General features: G+C 39.3%; 1 protein-coding gene across 2 annotated transcripts in view; it reads left to right on the top strand.

Moving 5' to 3' along the window:
- LOC132385317 (cytotoxic and regulatory T-cell molecule) overlaps window positions 1-23,215 on the top strand; it is a 30,389-nt gene that overhangs the window by 5,252 nt on the left and 1,922 nt on the right. Inside the window, exons 2-12 of one of the 2 annotated variants that reach the window (XM_059957336.1) lie at window positions 1,253-1,399; window positions 1,806-1,958; window positions 2,105-2,236; window positions 5,184-5,345; window positions 5,593-5,637; window positions 15,726-15,827; window positions 15,916-15,966; window positions 17,839-17,943; window positions 18,617-18,766; window positions 19,039-19,137; window positions 21,933-22,208. In XM_059957336.1, coding sequence (XP_059813319.1) covers window positions 1,253-1,399; window positions 1,806-1,958; window positions 2,105-2,236; window positions 5,184-5,345; window positions 5,593-5,637; window positions 15,726-15,827; window positions 15,916-15,966; window positions 17,839-17,943; window positions 18,617-18,766; window positions 19,039-19,137; window positions 21,933-22,057 — 1,271 coding nt within the window. In that variant the 3' untranslated portion in view covers window positions 22,058-22,208. Of the gene's footprint in view, window positions 1-1,252; window positions 1,400-1,805; window positions 1,959-2,104; window positions 2,237-5,183; window positions 5,346-5,592; window positions 5,638-15,725; window positions 15,828-15,915; window positions 15,967-17,838; window positions 17,944-18,616; window positions 18,767-19,038; window positions 19,138-21,932; window positions 22,209-23,215 lie in introns of those variants that run through there. The other variant, XM_059957337.1, reaches the window with a different exon arrangement.

Genomic DNA, 23,215 nt, shown 5'->3' with positions numbered 1-23,215 from the left:
TCCCAAGTAACAGTTGGAGAATCCTGACTCTTCTGGCACTGTTTATAGATATAAACCATACAATGGACACAATGCCATTCCAAAAGATGGTTGATCTTCGGCCTCATGCTCAATCCCCAAGTCTTCCGATCCCTTTGATTCCCAAAAATGTACTACATAACTGAGAATTCAATGTCCTAGAAGGTAATTAATTCCAAAGTTTTTCAATTGTCTTCATTAAAGAATTTCACCTTGCCTCAGTTCTAAATGACAAACATATAATCCAAAGGCTATGCCCATGAGTTCCAGCAAGATTCAACAGCCTCTCAGAGAATGATATATTGAACTATAAGCTCTCTCATAACTTGCATAAATTTGTCAAGATTATTGAAGCATTGAGAAAAGATGTAGCTGTTTTTTGCCTTGAATTTATGCAGTCAAAGATATTAAAATATTGCCAATTGGTAATGTGACAGTTGTGGAACTGCATATAGCAAAAATTAATAGTTTCAGAGAATATTTTTGATGTATTTTGGAAAACAAAACTTTTAGAAAAAAACACATTTAGCAATGGGGTAGAGCAGATTTCAGAACATCTGGAGTTACCCTAACGACAGAGTATCTTCAGTAACACTAACAATAAGTGGTTGGAAATTGCTAACTGACCAAAACTCACTATGATATATAACAAATCAATACAGAACTACCTCAGTTCTGCAAGGAATGACATGGTGAGGCAATTCTATAATGAATGGCTAATTTTGATGCACAGAGACAGGAATCCATAATAATATACAAGCAACAAAGGGAAATTCTCATGAACCTTAGTAGCTACTATACTAAACACAGAGGATGGATGAATAACAGGTCCAATAAAGACATTTCTCAGAATTGAAGGACATATAAAAGTTGTCTTGCTTGACAACTGTAGCTTTGGAGTATTCAGTTAGTAACATGGATTGTGGATTAGTCATGAATTAGTCACTTCATGACTAATATCAACCTAAGATATGGATGGACTATGGCTTCCAACAGCTCCTTAGTGGGATGGAGAGATACAAAGGACAATATGTCACTTTCTAAGTAGAGAAAATACTACTTTATATATCAAAATTTGTTTCACCAGAAGTCATGCATTATCTCAGAACATGTATCATTATGAACCAAAGGAGGAAGAAGCTGAATATTAACAATAAAATGGTGTACATTGTGATACATGCAGCTGAATTTTGCTGGTTTAACATGTTTGCATGCTTTTCCTCTATATTTCCAGCAAGCACTTACAGACTAAAGTTGGAGAATATCACAGTCCTTGAGGGAAATTCAGCAGTTCTCAATTGCACAGTGAATAAAAGTGAAGGATCATTTATTGAGTGGAAAAATCCAAAGCAGCAAGTTCTCTACTTTAATTACATCAAAGGTGAGCATGAACACTGCAGTCAATATAAAACTCTACATTCACCAGATCTCCCAGTGTTCATTGCAATCAGTTATTTTCTTGCTCCATACGTGTGTGTGTGTATGTGTGCGCACGCGCACACGTTGGTGGGGGGGGGGGGTGCGGTGGTGAGCCGGGAACAGAGGCAGGGTAAAGAAAAATCAAACCAATATTATTCTGTTAGAATAAAAAACTTCTACCATCTTGAAAGGTTTAAGTTGCATATTTAATTGGAAGCATGTCATTCTTATTGTCATTTAGCAAGCTGCTATAAGACCATAAGACATAGGTGCCAAATTAGGCTATTTGGCCCATCGAGTCTGCTCCAACGTTCAATCATAGGACTATGTTATAAAGATAATAATTAAGAAATTTCTTTTTCCAACAGCACTAAGGGACAACAGATACAAACTAGTTAATTTTTCAAGCTCACAGTTAATCATCACGCTACACAAAACCACAGTGGACGATGACGGTGTATATAGCTGCTTGTATTATGATCACCAAATAGTAACAAAGCAATTGAAGCTGACTGTTTTAGGTATGTATACTGGTGAGATAAAATGTGACGACATATTTAATCATTGGTTGGGGGAATTAAACTCCATGCTAAGAAATACATTTACTTTGTATATATCATGTTGTGTGGCAGTTAATTTGCATGGAAACATATTCATATCTTCTCAGCTCCACCATTAACCCCCATTCTGAACATCACTAAACAATCACCGAAGAAGAAGGTGATCAGTTGTATCACCACTGGAAGTAAGCCAAAGCCTCAAATAACTTGGCTCCTGAACAGCAGGCTGGAGTTGCATGGTGAGAAATGCTTAAGCAATTAGAATTCGAATCCCTTTGTGATATGTAGTTGTTTTGCATATTTACATTAATTCTAACATCTTTGCAGTAGAAATGTAGAAGGTAGATTCCATCACAACATAATGTCACGACTTCCTGCGGGCTGAAATCAGCATTAGTGATGCAGTGCCATGTTTAAAAAGAGCTTTCAGGTTTCTTTCTGCAGGCTGAAACCTGTGCAGGAGCCAATACAAAGAAAGGAGGTGTAAGCAGAGTGGCCATTGTGTGAGTGGGCCAGTGTTAGAGTGGTCTGGCTTTGGCTTGACAGGCTTGGGCAAGAACTGGTAGAAGTTCTAAATAAATAAGTTTCTAGTATCTCTTTTTCTGTGAGTATACTGCTATAGCACTGAGAATGGGTCTGTGAATGGTACTGTTATTTGTGTGAGACCTCCAGTCTCCGTGATAGCTACATCTGCACAAAGTGCATCAAGCTGCAGCTCCTTCAAGACCATGTTCAGGAATTGGAGCTGCAGCTGGATGAGGTTAAATAGAGATTAGATAGAAATAGAAGTTAGATAGAAGATGGGAGGTAGCCACCCCCAAGTTGCAGGACCATCAGCAGAGGGAGGGTGACTGGACAGTCAGAGTTCCCCTCCGGCCATTCTCCTCAATAATCAGTACAACGCTGGGAATGAGGGGGATGACCTATCGGGGGAAGCCGCAGCGACCAGATGTCTGACATTAAGTCTGGTTCTGCAGCTCATACAGGAATTGGGGAGAAGAGGAGTGCAGTGGTGAAAGCAGATTTCCATAATTAGAGGAACAGCAAGATTCTGTGAACATATTAAAGAATCCCGATGGTATGTTGCCTCACCAATGCCAGGGTCAGGAATGTCTTGGAACAGGTCAACAGCATTTTAAAGGGGCAGGATGAACTGCCAGAAGTCGTGACATATATTGCTACCAATGACATAAGTAGGAGAAGGGAGGAGGTCCTGAAGAGAGAATTTAGGGAATTAGGCAGAAAGCTGAAAAGCAGGACCTCCGAAGGTGGTCATCTCTGAATTACAGCCTGTGGTGTGTGCCAGTGAGGGTAAGAATAGGATGATTTGACAGATGAATGTGTGGGTGAGGTATTGGTGCAGGGAGCAAGGATTCAGATTTATGGATCATTGGGATCTCTTCTGGGGAAGGTATGACCTGTACAAAAGGGATGGGTTACTCCTGAACTCGAGGAGGGCACCAATATCCTTGCAGGCAGATTTGCTGGGGAGGGTTTAAACTAATTTGCCAGGGGGATGGGAACCAGAGCAATAGAGCTGAGGATGAGGCAGTTCATGTATTGTATTGAATTGAATTGAATTGACTTTATTTCATACGTCCTTCACATATGTGAGGAGTAAAAATCTTTATGTTACGTCTCCATCTAAATATGCAATGTGCAATCATAGTAATTTATAATGATTTATAATGAATAGAACAATCAATGTTATATAGCGTACACTCAAGTCAGCATGAGTTCATCAGTCTGATGGCCTGGTGGAAGAAGCTGTCCCAGAGCCTAGAAACAGAGTGTAGTGAGGCTGTGAAGAAGAACAGGCAGTTGATAGGGCAAAATTGCAGTCAGTGGGATGTTAAAGTCTATCAGGGCTGAAATTGTAAAGGGCAATGAATACAGGACTGACGGTGTTATATTTGAATGCAGGCAGTATATGGAATAAGATAAATGACCTTCTGGTGCAGTTAGAGAATAGCAGGTATGATGTTGAGGACATTCCTGAGTTGTGGCTGACAGATCGTAGTGGGAGCTTAACGTTCAAGGATACACATTGTATCAGAAGGACAAGTAGGTAGGCAGAGAACACAGGGTAGCTCTATTGCTAAAAAAATGAAATCAAAGGCTTAGAAAGAGGTAACAGAGAATCAGAATCCTTGTTAAGAAACTGCAAAGGTAAAAAGACCTTGATGGGAGTCATATATAGGCCTCCCAACAGTAGCCAGAATGTGAACTATAAATTACAATGGGAGGCAGCAAAGGCATAGAAAAAGGGCAATGTTACAATAATCATGGTGTATTTCAATATGCAGGTAGTTGAGGAAAATTCGACTGGTGCTGAATGCCAGAGAGGGAATTTGTAGAATACCTATCAGATGGCTATTTAAAACAGTTTGTGGTTGAGCCCACTGAGGGGACAGCATTCTGGATTGGACAGCATAACAGCAAAAGGGAAGGCATATAATATATAGCAAAGTAGTGGAAAGGTAGAGAATTGGGAAGCTTTTAAAAACCAACTGTAGGCAACTACAACAGCCATAAAGAGAGAAAAGATGAAATATGAAAGTAAGCTAGCCAATAATACAAAGTGGATACAAAAAGTTTTTTTCAGATATATAAGGAGTGAAAGAGAGACAAGAGTGGGCATCAGACCGCTGGAAAATGATGGTGGAGAAGTAGCAATGAGAGACAAAGAATTGAAGACAAACTTAGCAATTACTTTGCATCAGTCTTCACTGTGGTAGACACTAACCAAAAATGTGAGAGTGTCAGGGGGAAGAAGTAAATGTCATTGTTATAACTAAGAAGAAGGTGCTTGGGAAGCTGAAAAGCCAGAAGGTGGATAAGCCACCTGGACCAAATGGACTACACCCCTGAATTCTGAAAAGGATGGCTAAAGAGATTGTGGAGGCACAAGTAACGATCTTTCAAGAATCACTAGATCCTGAATTGGTTCCTGAGGACTGGAAAGTTGCAAATGTCACTCCATTCTATAAGAAGGGAGGGAAGTAGAAGAAAGGAAACTATAGGCCAGTGAGTGAGCCTGACTTTAGTGACTGGAGGTGTTGATCCAACACTAGGGTTGGTAATGAACAGTTTCATATTGGTTAACTTTATTTCAGTACGGAAATATCTTATTGCTCTTGTCTTTTACTAAAACTTATCTAACAAATCTCCTCTTTGAAAACACAGGACATACAAAATATAAACCAGAAAATAAGGGTGCAAAGTTTACAACAATCAGTACATTGAAAATCAAATCTCATGAGAAGAATTTCAGAATTGACTGTATAGTTCGACATGAAGCATTAATGAACAGAACTCTTAAAGCAACATTCAGATTTAATAACAATTGTAAGTAAATTTTCATCATTATAAATGAACAGAACTCTTAAAAACATTCAGATTCAATAATAATTATAAGTAAATTTTCTTCATCATAAATGCTTAAGCAGTTTGACAGAGATATACGTTTTCAAGCATTAGAGACCTACAATGAATACAAGCAGTAGCTGTCACTTATTTACTAAATATCAAATAAGGTTTAATAACTTTCATTTAAATTTTATTGTGCAAATCATCCCTATTTTTATTTCAACAGACAATTTCATTGGACCAACTGAATTGTACACACAAACTGCAAATGGTGAGTTCTGATTTCAATCTCAATTCTTCATCCACTGTAACTAATCCATTCATCTTGGCAACAGTCCAAAGCTACATAACTGTGCATCCTGTTTAAAGTGCAGAGCCCACACTGAGCCTCAAAGACATACTACCAGAGAGATGCAAGGTATACTTCAAGACAATTTACTACCCTTCACGTTGAAAGATCTTATGCAAACTTTACAAAAACTCCACACATTCAATTTGGCCCTTCAAAGACCAAAGTGGACCTCTCTGTATGGAACCACAGGAGTCAGGAGAGGTTCTCAAAGAATATTACTCCTCTGTAGGAGAAAGACAATGAAGATTTCGGAACCTGAGATGCATTGGGGATAGTCTACATTACACTAGAGGAGGTTCTGAATGTCTTAAAATTTATGAAGGTAGACAAATCTCCAGCACCTGAGCAGGTATACCCAAAGATACTGCAGAGAAATTGTTGAAAAAGTACATAAGACCATAGAACATAAGACATAAGAGCTGAATTATGCCATTCAACCCATCGAGCCTGCTCTGCCATTCCATCATTGCTGATCCCTCTCAACCACCATTCTTCTGTCTTCTCCCCTTTGACACCCTTACCTTTCAAGGACCTATCAACCTCTTCTTTAAATGTACCCAATGACTTGGTCTTCACAGCTGTCGGTGACAATGAGTTCCACAGATTCATCACACTCTGGCTAATAAAATTCTTCCTCATCTCTGTTCTGAAGGGACATCCTTCTATTTATGGTTGTGTCCTCTGGACTTCAATTTCCCCTCTCCAGGACACAATCCCGGCCGAGAAAACTACAAGTCTGGTGGCTAGTCCTGGGCCATCATTTAAGAATATGTGCAAAGAAAAGCCTGGGAACTACAGTGCAGTGAGATGAACATCTGTGGTAGGTAGTTTGCTAGAAGAGATTCTGAAAGATAAGAGGTGTACACATTGGGAAAGACAGTAGTCAATTAGGGATTGTCGGCACAACTTTTTGGGTAGGCAGTTGACAGAGTCTATATAGACAGAAATAAGGACATATAACCATATAACAATTACAGCATGGAAACGGGCCGTCTCGGCCCTTTTAGTCCATGCCAAACGTTTACTCTCACCTAGTCCCGCCAACCTGCACTCAGCCCATAACCCTCCATTTCTTTCCTGTCCATATACCTATCCAATTTTACTTTAAATGACAATAACGAGCCTGTCTCTACCACTTCTACTGGAAGCTCATTCCACACAGCTACCAATCTCTGAGTAAAGAAATTCCCCCTCATGTTACCCCTAAACTTTTGCCCCCTAACTCTCAAATGTCCTATTGTTTGAATCTCCCCTACTCTCAATGAAAAAAGCCTATCCACGTCAACTCTATCCCCATCATAATTTTAAATACCTCTATCAAGTCCCCCCTCAACATTCTACACTCCAAAGAATAAAGACCTAACTTGTTCAACCTTTCTCTGTAACTTAGGTGCTGAAACCCAGGTAACATTCTATTAAATCTTTTCTGTACTCTCTCTATTTTGTTGACATCTTTCCTATAATTTGGTGACCAGAAATGTACACAATACTCCAAATTCAGCCTTACCAATGCCTTGTACAATTTTAACATTACATCCCAACTACTATACTCAATGCTCTGATTTATAAAGGCCAGCATACCAAAAGCTTTCTTCACCACCCTATCCACATGAGACTCCACCTTCAGGGAACTATGCACCATTATTCATAGATCACTCTGTTCTACTGCATTCTTCAATGCCCTACCATTTACCAAGTATGTCCTATTTTGATTATTCCTACCAAAATGTAGCACCTCACACTTATCAGCATTAAACTTCATCTGCCATCTTTCAGCCCACTCTTCTAACTGGCCTAAATCTCTCTGCAGGCTTTGAAAACCTATTTCATTATCCACAACACCACCTACCTTAGTATCATCTCCATACTTACTAATCCAATTTACCACCCTATCATCCAGATCATTAATGTATATGACAAACAACTTTGGACCCAGTACAGATCCCTGAGGCACACCACTAGTCACTGGCCTCCAACCTGACAAACAGTTATCCACCACTACTCTCTGGCATCTCCCATCCAGCCACTGTTGAATCCATTTTACTACTTCAATACTAATACCTAACAACTGAACCTTCCTAACTAACCTTCCATGTGGAACCTTGTCAAAGGCCTTACTGAAGTCCATATAGACAACATCCACTGCTTTACCTCGTCAACTTTCCTAGTAACCACTTCAAAAAATTCAATAAGATTTGTCAAGCATGACCTTCCACGCACAAATCCATGTTGACTGTTCCTAATCAGACCCTGTCTATCCAGATAATTATATATACAATCTCTAAGAATACCTTCCATTAATATACCCACCACTGACATTAAACTTACAGGCTGATAATTGCTAGGTTTACTCTTAGAACCCTTTGTAAACAATGGAGCCACATGAGCAATACGCCAATCCTCCGGCACCATCCCCGTTTCTAATGACATTTGAAATATTTCTGTCAGAGCCCCTGCTATTTCTAAACCAACTTCCCTCAAGGTCCTAGGGAATATCCTGTCCGGACCTGGAGACTTATCCACTTTTATATTCTTTAAAAGCGCCAGTACTTCCTCTTCTTTAATATTCATAGTTTCCATAACTACCCTACTTGTTTCCCTTACCTTGTATTCCTTTCACCCTAACAGGAACATAAAGATTCTGTACCCTCAAAATTTCACCTTTAAATGACCTCCATTTCTCTATTACACCCTTCCCATAAAAGAAATTGTCCCAATCCACTCCTTCTAAGTCCTTTCACATCTCCTCAAAGTTAGTCTTTCTCCAATCAAAAATCTCAACCCTGGGTCCAGTCCTATCCTTCTCCATAATTATATTGAAACTAATGGCATTGTGATCACTGGACCCGAAGTGCTCCCCAACACATACCTGTCACCTGACCTATCTCATTCCCTAACAGAAGATCCAACAATGCCCCTTCTCTACTTGGTACCTCTATGTGTTGCTGCAAAAAACTATCCTGCACACATTTTACAAACTCCAAACCATCCAGCCCTTTTACAGAATGGGCTTCCCAGTCTATGAGTGGAAAATTAAAATCTCCCACAATCACAACCTTGTGCTTACTACAAATATCTGCTATCTCCTTGCAAATTTGCTCCTCCAATTCTCGTCTACAATACACCCCTATAAGTGTTACTACATCTGTCCCATTTCTCAATTCCACCCAAATAGTCTCCCTAGATGAGTCCTCTAATCTATCCTGCCAGAACACCGTTGTAATATTTTCTCCGACAAGCAATGCAACACCTCCCCCTCTTGTCCCTCCTATTCTATCACACTTCAAGCAATGAAATCCAGGAATATTTAGTTGCCAATCACACCCCTCCTGCAACCATGTTTCACTAATAGCTACAGCATCATATTTCCAGGTATTAATCCCTGCTCTAAACTCATCCATCTTTCTCACAATGTTCATGGATATGATTCCCCTATGATCAGCTGCTACAGAAAGATAGATCACATGCAAACCATGAAGAGTAACCTAACAGATTACAGAATTGCATTGGCAACTTAAAGAAAAGCATGTCGGAAAATGTTGTAGAAAGATGAATGAGGATTAGACTTTCACTGTGAACAGTCGGGCCCTGGGAGTATTGTAGAGCAGTGAATGACTATCAGACTCTCACTGCGAACAGCCAGGCCCAGAGGAATATTGTAGAACAGTGAATGAGGGTCAGTTTCTCACTCTGAACAGTCAGGCCCCTGGGAATATCTTAGAAGAGCATTCGGACTGAAAAAAACATGGGTCCATGATGTGGTTTCACAAGTAGATAGGCTGATGAAGAAAGTTACTGGCATGCTGGTCTTCATCAGCCAGGCCATTGCATATCGAAAAACATTGGTAGGTCGAATTTGGAGTATTGTGTAATCACCCCGCGATAGCAAAGATGTCATTCAGCTGCAGAGTATGCAGAGGATATTCAGTCCCTTGCTGAGTCTCAAAGGACTGAATTATGCAGAGAGGTTCAGCAGACTGGAATTTTACTCATTGCACCTGAGGGGAAATCTAATAGAGATGTATAAACTGATGGGGGTAGATGGGATCAATGTACACAGTCTTTTTCCCAGGTAGGGATGTATAATGGGGACCAGGCAGGAAAGTTTAAATGACATCATAACGTTACTAAACGACAGAGCAGGCTTTCAAGGCCATGTGACTCATCTTTTTCTGGATTAGATTTCTTTCCTATATCTACATTGCTCCACCTAGTGGGTAAACATAAGCTAACAAATCTACAGAAAGAGGAAACCTGGATTAGTACCTGTGTATTAATGGCTTCGTTTTTTTAAAAAGTCAACTTTGTATCTTTTATCCAGAATCTTGTGTTCTGCCTATTGATTAATGTGTTACAGATCATCCATGAAAAGTGTATGCCTTCAGTCACTGACAAAAGCTATGAAATCTCCCCGTAACCTTTGTTGCGTTCATCTGCTGTTTCTTTGTCTTCCCATTTACTACCTCTTCAGCATCATTTTCCAGCAGTCCGATATCTATTCTCGCCTCTCTTTTACTCTTTATATATCTGAGAAAAACTTTAGGTATCCTCTTTTATTGGATAGCTTATGTTCATTTTTCATCTTTTCTCTCCTTATGGTTTTTTATGGCCTTCTGTTGGTTCTTAATTCGCTAACTTCTTACTAATTTTCGCTATATTATATGCTTTTATGGTGTCTTTGACTTCCATTGTCAGCTACATTGCTTCATTCTCCCTTTAGAATACTTCTCCATCCTTGGATTGTATCTATCCTGCCCCTTCCAAATTGCCCCCCTGAAACTCCAACCATTGCTGTTCTGCCATCATCCCTACAAGTGTCCCCTTCCAATCAACTTTGGTCATCTCTTCTCTCATGCCTCTGTAATTCCCTTTACACTGTAATACTGGATTTTATCCTCTACCTGATACGTCTTCCCTCTCATCAGTATCCAAAGCAGTATACTTGTTATTGAGGGTAATAGCCATGGGGAAACCCTGCGCTGACTGCTTACTCCCTTCACTTCTCCTGGTGGTCACCCATCTACTATCTGAAACCTGCACTCTGGTCTTACTGCTTTGGTAGAATGAGGCTTTCAGCTCCCAAATGGTCCAGTTTACATCCAGCTCCTGCTCCAGTCTCTTGACCTTGTCGGTCAGGAGCTGTGTTGTGTGCATTTCCTGCAGATGTGATAATCAAGGAGACTGTTATGTACCCTGAGATCCCACATCTCACCGGAGCAGCATTCCACTGCCTGAACTACCATCCTGCCCACACTTGTTATACCTCTAACTTCTCAATGTTAAGTTCTAGCATGTACCTGTTCTCTACCAAATTTGTTAAGCCAGAGCCTGACCACTGTAACACTGGCCCATTCCAACAATAAGCACTCCCACAATGGCCACTCCACTTACACCTTGCTTTATTTCATTAGCCCTTGCTAAGTTGCTATTAACCCAGGAAATCTCCTGTTCTGCAGATGTCCCAAAAGGCACTATCACTTGTTAAAACTGACATGTAAAGTCCACAAGGAGTCCATGATCTCCCAATCTGCTGCATGCTCACTATTTGTCATTACCATGCAATTGAAAATTACAAAATTAAATGTGGTTGATTATATAAAATGATGCTGGTTTATAAGGTTTGGCAATAAGCATAAGCCAACTTATTAACGAGCAAGTGATTCATGACAAATATCATACCCAAAATAACAAATTTGTAATATAAATCCTGACATTGTAATATGTGACTGAGAATATGCCTGCCCTAGATACCAACAAGTTAGACACAATAGAAACGCATTACGGTTTGTTATAGACACGAGGGAGAAACCCTGGGAATCCTCATCATTGACTCCATGAAATCCTATGTGGTGGTGTTAAGTATAAAAGTTGGAAAATCAAGTTACTCTATATAAAAACTTTGGGTAGGCCTCATTTGGAGTATTCTGCATTCTGTATTTGGTTCGAATTCTGCATTCCACATTACAGGCAGGATGTGGAGGCTTTGGAGAGGATGCAGATGATCACCAGGATGTTGACTGCATTGTTAGAGACCTTATGGAAACATATAAAATTATGAGAGGAATGGACAGGGTATTTTGTTGATCTTTTGCCCTCAGGGTGGAAATATCAAATACTAGAGGTGAAAGATTGAAAGTTTAAAGGAGATACACAAGGCAACTTTTTTTTTAAAAGAAAACAGGGTGGTAAGTGCTGACAGGGGAAATGGTGGAAACACATACAATGGCACATATGATGTTTAAGAGGCAAGAAACGGAATTGATACAGATGATATGCAGGGAGATGGGTGTAATTTTGATTGCCATCGTGGTTGGCACGTACACAATGTGTCAAAGGGCCTGTTCCTGTGCATACTGGTCTATGCAAATATTTTAGTTCCATGTTCTATATAACCCATAGTTGGTGTTCTACTCTGTCCTGGTTCGATTATTGCTGTCAAAGGAAGGTGGCAACCTGCACAACCTGCACATTTCTCATCCTCTGTGTTTCTATAAAATTAAAAATCTACTAAAAAAAACCAGTGATCTCTCCTTTTGAAAACAATCATAAGGAAGAATCTTGATTAGTTCAAAATGAATTTGTTATCAGTTTTTCACCAGTATTGGTTCTGTTTGTGAAGCTCTGTCATGAATGTGTTGATGTAGTATTATTCCAACAGAAGCATGCACATCACATTCCCTGCTGGCTTTGCAAGGCAATATTAGTGATAGTGATTGGCCCAATTCAACTCCCTCGTAGTTTTCCATTTCCCCACACAGTGGACTCCTTGGGTTATTTGCCTTACTGCTGTTCCTATTTCCCATCTCTTACTAAGTAGACATAATAATTATTATTATATGTGAAGCAGTAGAGGTCGCATCAGTAACTTGCTTTTTTACAGGACAGAAATTTCAATACTGCACTCATCTCTTGTAGAAAACCGCCTAAAAATAAACTGTCTGGCACAGAATCCAGTTCTGATCAGCTATTATTTAAACTGGGTTCAAGAGAATGATGAGATCAAAACTGATAAAAAATCCCATGCAATACATGGGAATAAGTACACAGATTTTAGTCTCATCAGCAGTACAGAAACCGGGCCAGGAAATCCAGCAGATTGTAGGGGTGTGTAGGGGAGGGATGATATACTGACAAAGGAATGTGTGTTCAGGGGCAAAAAACCAGAATACTGGTACAATAGTGAATGGTTCAAGATGGCTGAGAGTAGAGAAGCAGAAAGCAATGTGTGTTCAGGGGCAGAAAATCAGATTACTGGTACAATAGAAAACAACAGTGAGATGAGGTGGTACTTTAGATTCGTAAATCAAGAGGTTGTGATAGGTAGATAATCAACAAAACACTAATTTCAACATTGTTTTGCAGTACTTGGAATTTCAACTATTCACTGCTTTCGTCTCTAACTGCCATTGCCACTGTCATTGTCTTTTAATGCCAGGTGCTTTAATTATTCTTCCTACTTTTTCCTGTTCCCGACCATTTGGCTTAATGAGCAGAGCACGTGATCTCTACACTTGCTCCCGACCGTTGCTGCCCACACGTCGGCTGTTTATTCCTTTCAATAGATGCTGCCTCACCTGTTCAGTTCCTCCAGCATTTTCTCTGTGTAGCTGTGGAAAGTATGACAAAGGGTCATAGATACAAATGTTACAAACATTTTCTCTCTTTTTTCTCAACATGTTAGTATTTTTGATTTTCACTGCCTACTGCATAACTGGCCATAGGGAGTAGATGCACGAGATACCCTTTGTGGATCACACATTTTCTTGTTTCTGTAAGCAACTACATTTCTTCCTACAGAGGATTGTTTACAACATTACAAATACTGCAAATAATCACATTTCAATGCCTCCGGCCCACCAGCAACACTCTTATGCCACGGGCCATCCCACAACTTTAATCTTACAATACCGTAAAACAGATCTGTTCATTTGAAACTGTCCCATTAATAATTAAATATATACTGATTAAATTATGGACAGAAAGTTCAGTTGAAGTAACAGCTAACAGATGATCCTGACTGAAATAAGAGATCAAGCATACCTATTAGTATCTCATCTCCAATGTCAAATGTTTGATGCTTTTTAAATAGGATAGTCTTGATTTAAAAAAATAATTAAAATACAGAATGAATAGAGAGCCATGAAATATTTAAGAAATACAGAAACTGCTATCAGCTTTGAAATGGAGTCAAAGCTGTACAGAACAAAAATGGGTTCTCCAGGCCAACTCAGCCATGATGCCTCCCTACAATAATCTTATCTGCCTGAATTAGGGCCTTGTCACTCTTCTCCTTTCCTATCCAAGTGTTCCTTAAGGTTGGTATAGCTGGGGGAGGTAATGGGGATAACCTCCCACTACTTATTAAATGCTCCCAATGGTGTGCATCTCATATAGCCTCTGACAACCAAGTCCAGATCTTGGCTTATCTATTAAGTCCGGCAGAACCATTTCTACTGACAGGAGAAGGGGCAAAGGCAGATGGGGCTCAGCAAGGAGAAGGAAAACTCCACTACCCACTCATGGGGAAGGCTTTGGGAGTAAATCCCGAGGGAAAATCCAGAGCAGGAATCCCTAAGGCAGAGCTGCAATGAGTTCAGTGCTGACTGGCAACTCTTGCAACATTGCCGGTGCCAAACTGTATTAGTCTCTGCCGTTCCTTTGGGTCCATCAGATGCATAGAGAGGGGGAGCCTGCTACATGGGCAACAGCTTGCTCTCCATATTGTACTGCCCTGGCTTGCATATCTAGACAGCTAGGATGCAACGTCCATGGTCGACCCTGACCAACAGAGGGTTCATCACCTGTCCGAGTACCTTTTAAACAATGTCATCACTTCTGCCTCTGCTATCTCCTCTGGCAGCTCATTGTGTATAACCTCCATCCTCTGGAGGTTATATGCAGAAGAATGCAGAGGAAATCCAGAGCAATACAAAGAAAATACTGGAGGAGCTCAGCAGGTCAGCGAGCATCTATGGAAAAGAATAAACAGTCGACACATCAGACTGTCACCCATCATCAGAACTATGTGTTTTAATCAGGACTCTATGTGTTTTAGTCAGAACCATGTGTGTTTTAATCAGAGATATCTGTTTTAATCAGACTCTGTGAGCAACTTGTTTCTACTGAGGAATTCCTAAGATAATTATAATGTTTTTTCTCTGTCAAAATGGAGTTTTCATATTTTCATTTGTAACCTTGCCTATAGGTAAGGAAACTGGCATTTACTTTAGCATTCAAAGGATAAAATGAGAGAAAAGAGAAATGTTGCTGAGATCATCGTACTTCCAGAATCTACATTTTCTCATGTATCCATTTGTACGGAAGGTAGCTATAGGGAATGATTATACATTTGCTATCCTTTTCTCAAATTACTTTCAACCAGTAACAGGCTCAGCACCCTTCATGGAATGACCATTCACAAAAAATCAATAAAGTAGATTCATTCCCTTGTAGGACATGAGAATAGAACAGTACAGCGCATTACAGGCCCTTCAGCCCATCATGTTGTGGCAGCCTTCGATCAACCTATCCTTACATCGCCCTCCATTTTTCTTTCATCTGTGGTGCTTATTTAAGTGATCTAAGATCTACTGTATGATCTTATCTAAAAGTTATTGCAAAATGAAATATGTTCTTTTTAAAAAAATAAATCTTATGGCCATGATATAGTTAAAACCCTTTTTCCTATTTTTTCATCAAAGAGCAGCACTCCATTCAATTCAAATGGAGAAAAATATATTTCTTTTACACTGATACATGTGCATGATATGCAGAAAGCTTTGTCATAACATCCAACTGATGTTACATGTTCTGAATAAAGGTCATCAGTGTGAAGTAATAAGTTTTCACAGATCCTGTTCTCTTTCAATTTCAGATTTCCAGAGTCTTGCAGCTTCTTGCTTTTCAATGTGTATATAGGACCATTGCTGGGAAGAATTATTCATTTGAAAATATTAACAGCTCTTTTTGGATTAACTTTGACAACTAGATTTTTGTTTCCTCCATAGTAAATGAGACAACAATGAATCCAAGCTCAACACCAAACACAGAGTTACCATTCACAAAAATGCAACGAAGCACCTTCCCGAATGAAACGGACTCATTCACTGGTGAGTTGCTAAGCAGAAATGTTTCCTTTTTTAAATGTAAATTTATACCCAGAGTATATTTTATCATCTTTTTCTCTATCTTTTTCAGCAAATGACAGCAATCTCTTTAATTCAAATGAAACCAGCACCGAAAGAAATGGTATGTAAACAGGACTTTCCTGTCAATACGTTGGAGCAGACAGTGGAAGGGAATATCCAAACCTCTTTACTGCAGATCCAGTTGAACTCCTACTCCCTCATCCACTCAATTTCCTCACTGGGCCCCCACGGAGAGAACACTTTATCAGTACTAACCCCCTGACCTGTGACTAACAAGCATCCTCCACCTGCAAGTTGACAAGTTACATTCTATTATTACTAAAATTGAGAAAAATACAATAGCCTTCTCAGTTTCATGATTTTGTTGTTTGTGATTTGACATGAGGGTGAAAAGCATTATTCAATTAGATCATCAGAAAAGGATAAATTCCAACTTATATCTATTAGCAATAAAATATTTAAGAAAATTCTACCTAGGGATTCAATTGTATCTTGTTTAGAAAAGTGATCAACTTTGAATCAATTTTGAATCAATGAATGTGCTCATTATTCATTCATGATTATCAGAATAAGCATAGTGATTGATCACCATTGTATTTCTATTGGGATTAGTAAATACCATTCAGGTATTAAACTTTCAGCACCAATACCTCAAAATACAAACACACTCTTTGAAGATTGTATTTATTAACTTAGTTAATTCATGGAAAGGCTTTGAAGTTGGTTTGATGAGCCTTTTCAAACACTATAAAGAGTAAATCATATTATCATCATCCAATAGTCACAGTGTAACTGGGGAAGTACAGCACGTTTTCCTGAAGGGGATTAATGTGATGTTTACTGAAAATGCAGGGTTTTCATTACTAACACTGGTTTTACGTTCTATTTTAATTTAGTTACCTATTGCCATGGAGGGGTATGAATATAGTGCAGGTTTAAAGTGAAAGAGAAAAGTCAGAGGGACAAGGGTTTTCTGTAAAAGTAGGGTTTTCTGTGGGGAAATACAAAGCCAGTGATGAAAAATAATTTGCAACAGTGAAAGAAAGAAGAGTAAGATGGGATTGGATAAAACTCTCTGCATTGAAACCAACATGGAGCACTCTCATAAAGTGCAGTGAATTTCTGAAAATCTCTGTTCTGGAGGGTTGTGGGGGAATAGATCTGTGAAGATATTTAAAAGAGGAAGAAGAAAATGCTTTGAAAATAAATTTCAGGAATTGGGAGATAGGGAACCATCAAGGATGAGGAATTGAGGCTTGGACAGTTCAACCATTGTCACAGGACTGACTGCCATGTGCCCCACTCCTGCTCCTATTACCTTATATTATTGTGACTCAAAGGGTGAAATAACTCACACTGTGCCAATGTTTCAGGACTCTAGTCCCATAGCTTAACCACTACAATGCTGTTTCCTTGTTAATTAGAAAGAAATTATTTAAAACTAATGGACACAAACCTGAACCACAAGGTTAACCATCCTAAACTCCTTAAACATGTTGGATTTATGCCCCATAGATGAGAAATATTCCATTCAAATCTGCAGATAAGGGTCAACCAATCAGATAGCCTCTGTTCAACTAATGCAATTCCAAGAAAAGTTTCCAGAAGCATACAAATGTAACTACTAAGGGACAGACTAAAGAACTGCATACACATACTGCGACCAATAAGAAACATACTACACACTTACATGTGTATAAATAGTTATATAAAAAAAGCTAGCAAACATAAATTGTATAGCAGCAAAGATAATGACAATTAAACAACCACAAGCACACAATAAAACTGCAAAAAATCAAAGGATTTCTAGCCCGGTAGAGTTTAACCATGAACTTCAGACCAAGTTATAAACTGGTTTATCAACATAATACAGTCTTTCCTTTTATAGAACAATACTTGTGTACTGTTCCAAATGTACATTAATCAATAATTATTGTACTTCATTGCATTAAATCACGCATTTACTTTTCAGAAGGGATTGCGTTTAATTCTACATCCACCTGGAATGAAACAAGTATTTTATCCATTGAAAATAAGAATTCAACTTCCACAATAAAATGTCAAAACAATAATATCAGTAAGTTTCTCTAAACTAATTCCAAGGTCACAAAAGTCAGGTGCTGATTGGTGAGAATGGGAGTTGGGAGTTGGGGATTGGCATTAGGGAGAAGGGTGCTCAAAGAATCATGAAGACTGGCCTTTCGAGGTTTGAGAGATCAAAAGGTTGGAGTCAAGACCAATGGGTATCAGAGATCAGGGATTGAAGAGCCTTGGGCCTTGTTGGGTAGATTACAAGATCAGGTGGTTCACAGGGACAGGGTTGAATGATGGGAGAGTTGCAAGAGGATGCATGGCAAGGAAGGAATTGCTTTATAAACCTTAGGATCCTCTCTGAAATGTTCTAAGAGGACCTTTGGTACTGCCCATAGCTGCCTCAGAAATTGTGTCAGGTGCACAAACGTGACTGACACTGGGGAGTGCCCAGATTCATTTCTGAAGAAGTAAAACATCCGAGAAATGTTTGTGTTTTTTTTTCCAATTTGGATAAAGTTGTCTTTCAGTTTCTTTTCACTGAACAAAAGCTTTATGCAATTGAATTTCTAAGCAAGCATTTCATACCAACCAAGAAATGTGACCAAGGTTTTCCAATGTTATCATCTGTTGGATTAGTTACTCTCATGGGTAGCAATATAAAGAGCAGATTAAAACAGAAGCACAGTTATTATTAATCTTGCTTCTATTTCCTACAGTGGAAAATGATGCCAAGTATGAGAAACAACACATGAAGAAGAATGGAGCCCTATTACTGATACTTGTAGCTTTCCTGATTTGTGGCTTGGTCATCGTCTTCCAATTATTTGTGCTAAAATTATGGAAAGAGCATTTAAAGTGGAGAAAGCGTAAGTCAATTTCTTGTATATTTACTAACTTTTAAGATTCCCTGCTACCCTCAGCGTTAAATACGCACTGACATTTTTTTTTACTAAATTAAGAGTTACCCTTTTGGTTGTCCTCACAGGAACTATTACTCAAAGACTCCACACTAATATGGCTTTACCTCCCATCTTTGCATTCTTCAAACGAGACTTTGTTTGCAAAGAACAAATGGAGGGCTAAGCATCATTGTTGTAATTTTAGATTCCACGGTTACATCTTTTTTCATTTATTGCAGAAAAAGATGAATCTGATACCATTGGGGATAGTAACAGATCAAATAAGTCAAGTCATGAAGAAAATGGTCGAACAGAAAACAATAACCAAGGCAATTTTGGTAAGGCTGACCACATGATTTAGGAATTATTCCTATGTAAAATGAACTGGCTCTCTGCTTCTGTTGAATATGAATAGTCTCTTTAAATCAAGAACAGAGAAACAAAGCCAAGATTAAAAGGACAAGGTACTACCAGGGTAATAAATCAACACAATGGTCAGTGAATAGATGATAACAAGGTTAAACTTCAATGTTATTGAAAAAAAGCATGTGCCTAGAGCATAGAACAAAAGAGCACAGCACAGGATCAGGCCCATGGCCCACTACTTCAGTATCAAGCATAATGCCAACTTCAACTCTCTTCCGTCAGCACATGCCCCTCCATTCCCTGCCTGTCCAGAAGCCTCTCAAATCATACCTGTTTCCACTATTAACCCTGGTAGTGTATTTCAGATACCTGTGTAAAAAGTTTAAACTTTCCTCCTCTCTCTCTGAGGTAACAATGGTCAATACTACTTATGTCCTCTAATTATTGACATTTCTAGCTTTAGTCTGGCTGTCTCCCCTATCTCTTCCTCTCATACTTCTATAAACTTCTTTCAGGTCTCCCCTCAACCACCAAAGCTCCAGAGAACACAATCCAAGTCTTTCCAACATCTCCTTATAATTAATCCCCTCTAACCCATACAGTATCCCAGTGAACCTCTTCTGCACCCTCTCCAAAGCCTCCACGTTCTTCCTGTAATGGGATGGCCAGAAATGCCTGTAATCATTGCATGTTTAAATTGTCTTCAAACAGTAATTGTATATTGAAGTGTACACCAGGATGCAATTCCAAGACATAACCCAGTATGCAGGTTAATATGTATCTTATAAAGCTTGATTGCCCTGTAAGTTTCCGAATTGGCTTGCCTGCAGAAGGCAGAGGGTCGTGGTGGAGGGAGTACATTCAGATTGGAGGGTTGTGACTAGTGGTGTCCCACAAGGATCTGTTCTGGGACCTCTACTTTTTGTGATTTTTATTAATGACCTGGATGTGGGGGTAGAAGGGTGGGTTGGCAAGTTTGCAGACGATACAAAGATTGGTGGTGTTATAGATCGTGTAAAGGATTGTTGAAGATTGCGGAGAGACATTGATAGGATGCAGAAGTGGGCTGAGAAGTGGCAGATGGAGTTCAACCCGGAGAAGTGTGAGGTGGTACACTTTGGAAGGACAAACTCCAAGGCAGAGTACAAAGTAAATGGCAGGATACTTGGTAGTGTGGAGGAGCAGAGGGATCTGGGGGTACATGTCCACAGATCTCTGAAAGTTGCCTCACAGGCAGGTAGGGTAGTTAAGAAAGCTTATGGGGTGTGTTAGCTTTCATAAGTCGAGGGATAGAGTTTAAGAGTCGCAATGTAATGATGCAGCTGTATAAAACTCTAGTTAGGCCACACTTGGAGTACTGTGTCCAGTTCTGGTCGCCTCACTATAGGAAGGATGTGGAAGCATTGGAAAGGGTACAGAGGAGATTTACCAGGATGCTGCCTGGTTTAGAGAGTATGGATTATGATCAGAGATTAAGGGAGCTAGGGCTTTACTCTTTGAAGAGAAGGAGAATGAAAGGAGACATGATAGTGGTGTACAAGATATTAAGACGAATAGACAGAGTGGACAGCCAGTGCCTCTTCCCCAGGACACCACTGCTCAGTACAAGAGGACATGGATTTAAGGTAAGGGGAGAGAAATTCAAGGGGGATATTAGAGGAAGGTTTTTCACTCAGAGAGTGGTTGGTGCGTGGAATGCACTGCCTGAGTCAATGGTGGAGGCAGATACACTAGTGAAGTTTAAGAGACTACTAGACAAGTATATGGAGGAATTTAAGGTGGGGGGTTATATGTGAGGCAGGGTCTGAGGGTCAGCACAACATTGTGGGCTGAAGGGCCTGTAATGTGCTGTAGTGTTCATGTTCTAAGTTGCTAGCACATTGACAGTGCTGCACCATTAGCCTCAAATGTAACTAAAGTCCTTACTTCTCAGTTGATATTGATCATTTGCTGCAATTATACCAATGTTTACATCATAGACAGTTGTTAATAATCAACACTGCACCCTAGGTAGGTGGTTTCCAACCTTTATTGGGTCTCCGCCCCCTTGGCTCCCACTGCCCTCCTCCCTTTCCCTAACCATAAAGACATTTGCGTTACGATGCTCAATGAAAGAAAACAGAAACTGCAAATTCAAAGCAGTGGCAAATAATTGAAAAAAAAATTCAAATCTATTCAAAGCTACAAATAAAATTATTTCTTTATTTAATTACAGTAAAAATAATTTTCATCACAATTTTAGAGCATTACTAGTCCAGCTATTCATTACTTCATTATGTTTTCATCTTTCATTGAGATGGATGGGTTTGATGCAGTGATGTCAGCTTCTCAATATCAGGCTGAATTTCACTCATATCCGCATGTTCAGCAATTTGCAGTCTATTTTGTTGATTTGAGAATGTTGGATGACTGCACTGAAACTGCACTCCACTAAACATAATGTTGGAAAGGCAATAAAGAACATCTTGACATCTTTCCACAGTGGAAGGTAGCAATCACAGATTTCTTTCTGCAACCAAATGTCTTGATAGGATTGCTTTAACCTCAGCTTCAGCTCAAAGACATTTTATAGCGAGATCAGTTCTTCTTCCATCCTTCCTGTTAGCTCTTCATTACAAGTGTTCAGGAATGGATTTATTACCCAATCTGGAATTCGTATTGAGAGAAAATCCTGAAATCTCTCTGAAATATCTTTACACAGCTCATCCAAGTGGGCACAGTAGACTGAAGATCATATATGGTATTTTTTCTTTCTCTTCCAACTTAGAGAGGCTCGGAAATTGGAAACAGTCACGGCGGCTAATGTTGCGCTTAAATAGGGTTGACTTGGACAGAAATGTGGAGACAACTGATTTGACTTTGACAGGATTCACATCTTTTCCTGACGATTGAAGACGGATTTCATTAAACTTTGCAAATAATTCTGACAAACAAGCAGTGTCATGCCTCATATTCCTGAGCTGATTACTGAATGATGCATTGAAGTCTTCATAGAATTTTATCAGTTTCAAAAATTGCATAAAAGCATCTCGAGCAGTTTCCTTTTGAGAGCCATCTGACTTGTGTGGGCAACAGCAAGTGTTCAAACTGTTCATCATTCTCAATGTAAAGCTCCTGAAATAGTTGAGAATTAAAAGCATGGAACTTGATTTTATTTACTGCTATGATAATAAAGCTTTTTTGCGACAAGATGTCTTTGAATTACACAGAGAATGGTAAATATGTTATGTACAGCTTTCTTCAAGGAAGTAATAACCCCACAGTGGCGTCCTGTCATTGATGATGCCCCATCTGTGCACAAGCAAGAATATTGGTGACAGAATGTCCTTCTCTTTGAAAAATTGCTCAACAACCTGAAATATTCACTGCCCCTTCTTACCTGTTCTAGTTCCCTTGCAAATAACAACTCTTGAACCATGGTTTTATCTTTTATGAATTACATATAACCGAGAAGCAAATATAACTCAGAAGCAAAGATTCGTTGTCTGGCAAAGTTGACTCATCTAACTGCAGAGCAAATTCTGTTGTGCTATGTATGTTGCACAATGTGTCTTCCACGTTCTCAGACATTTCATCTATTCATCTTTGAACAGAGTTGTCACTGAGCAAAATCACTTTATTCAGTCTGGAAACTTACGCAAAACGGTACTCAGAACTTCCTTACTGCCAGCAGAATCAGTTCCTCGCCAATTGTATGTGGCTTTCCAGATTTAGCAATGAAATGTATGAAGCACACAACCCATCACTGTTTTGTTGTGAAGTGCTGCCAGACATGTTTTGAAGTGTTTCCATTTCTGAAAGTTTTCATGAAGTGACTGAAAATAAGCCAGGCTCTTGTTTGCTTTATCAGAGTGTATTCTCTTCAAATGTTCATGGAGCCCGGGCAGTTTCATTGCCTCATTTGAATAAACATTTTCACACGACAGACACATTGACTGCTGTTAGTTGCCTGGTGCTGATGTGAGTTCCTATTTCAGATATTCCACATTATACTATCTACACTTCTTTTTCATTTGGTCTGCTTCTGCCATTTTCGTTTTTGATTAACGA

The sequence above is a fragment of the Hypanus sabinus genome, chromosome X2, assembly GCF_030144855.1.
Source record: "Hypanus sabinus isolate sHypSab1 chromosome X2, sHypSab1.hap1, whole genome shotgun sequence".
In the NCBI taxonomy this organism is placed as follows: domain Eukaryota; kingdom Metazoa; phylum Chordata; class Chondrichthyes; order Myliobatiformes; family Dasyatidae; genus Hypanus; species Hypanus sabinus.
The sequence above is the reverse complement of the archived record's forward strand: the minus strand, read 5'-3'. Positions and strand labels throughout refer to the sequence as shown.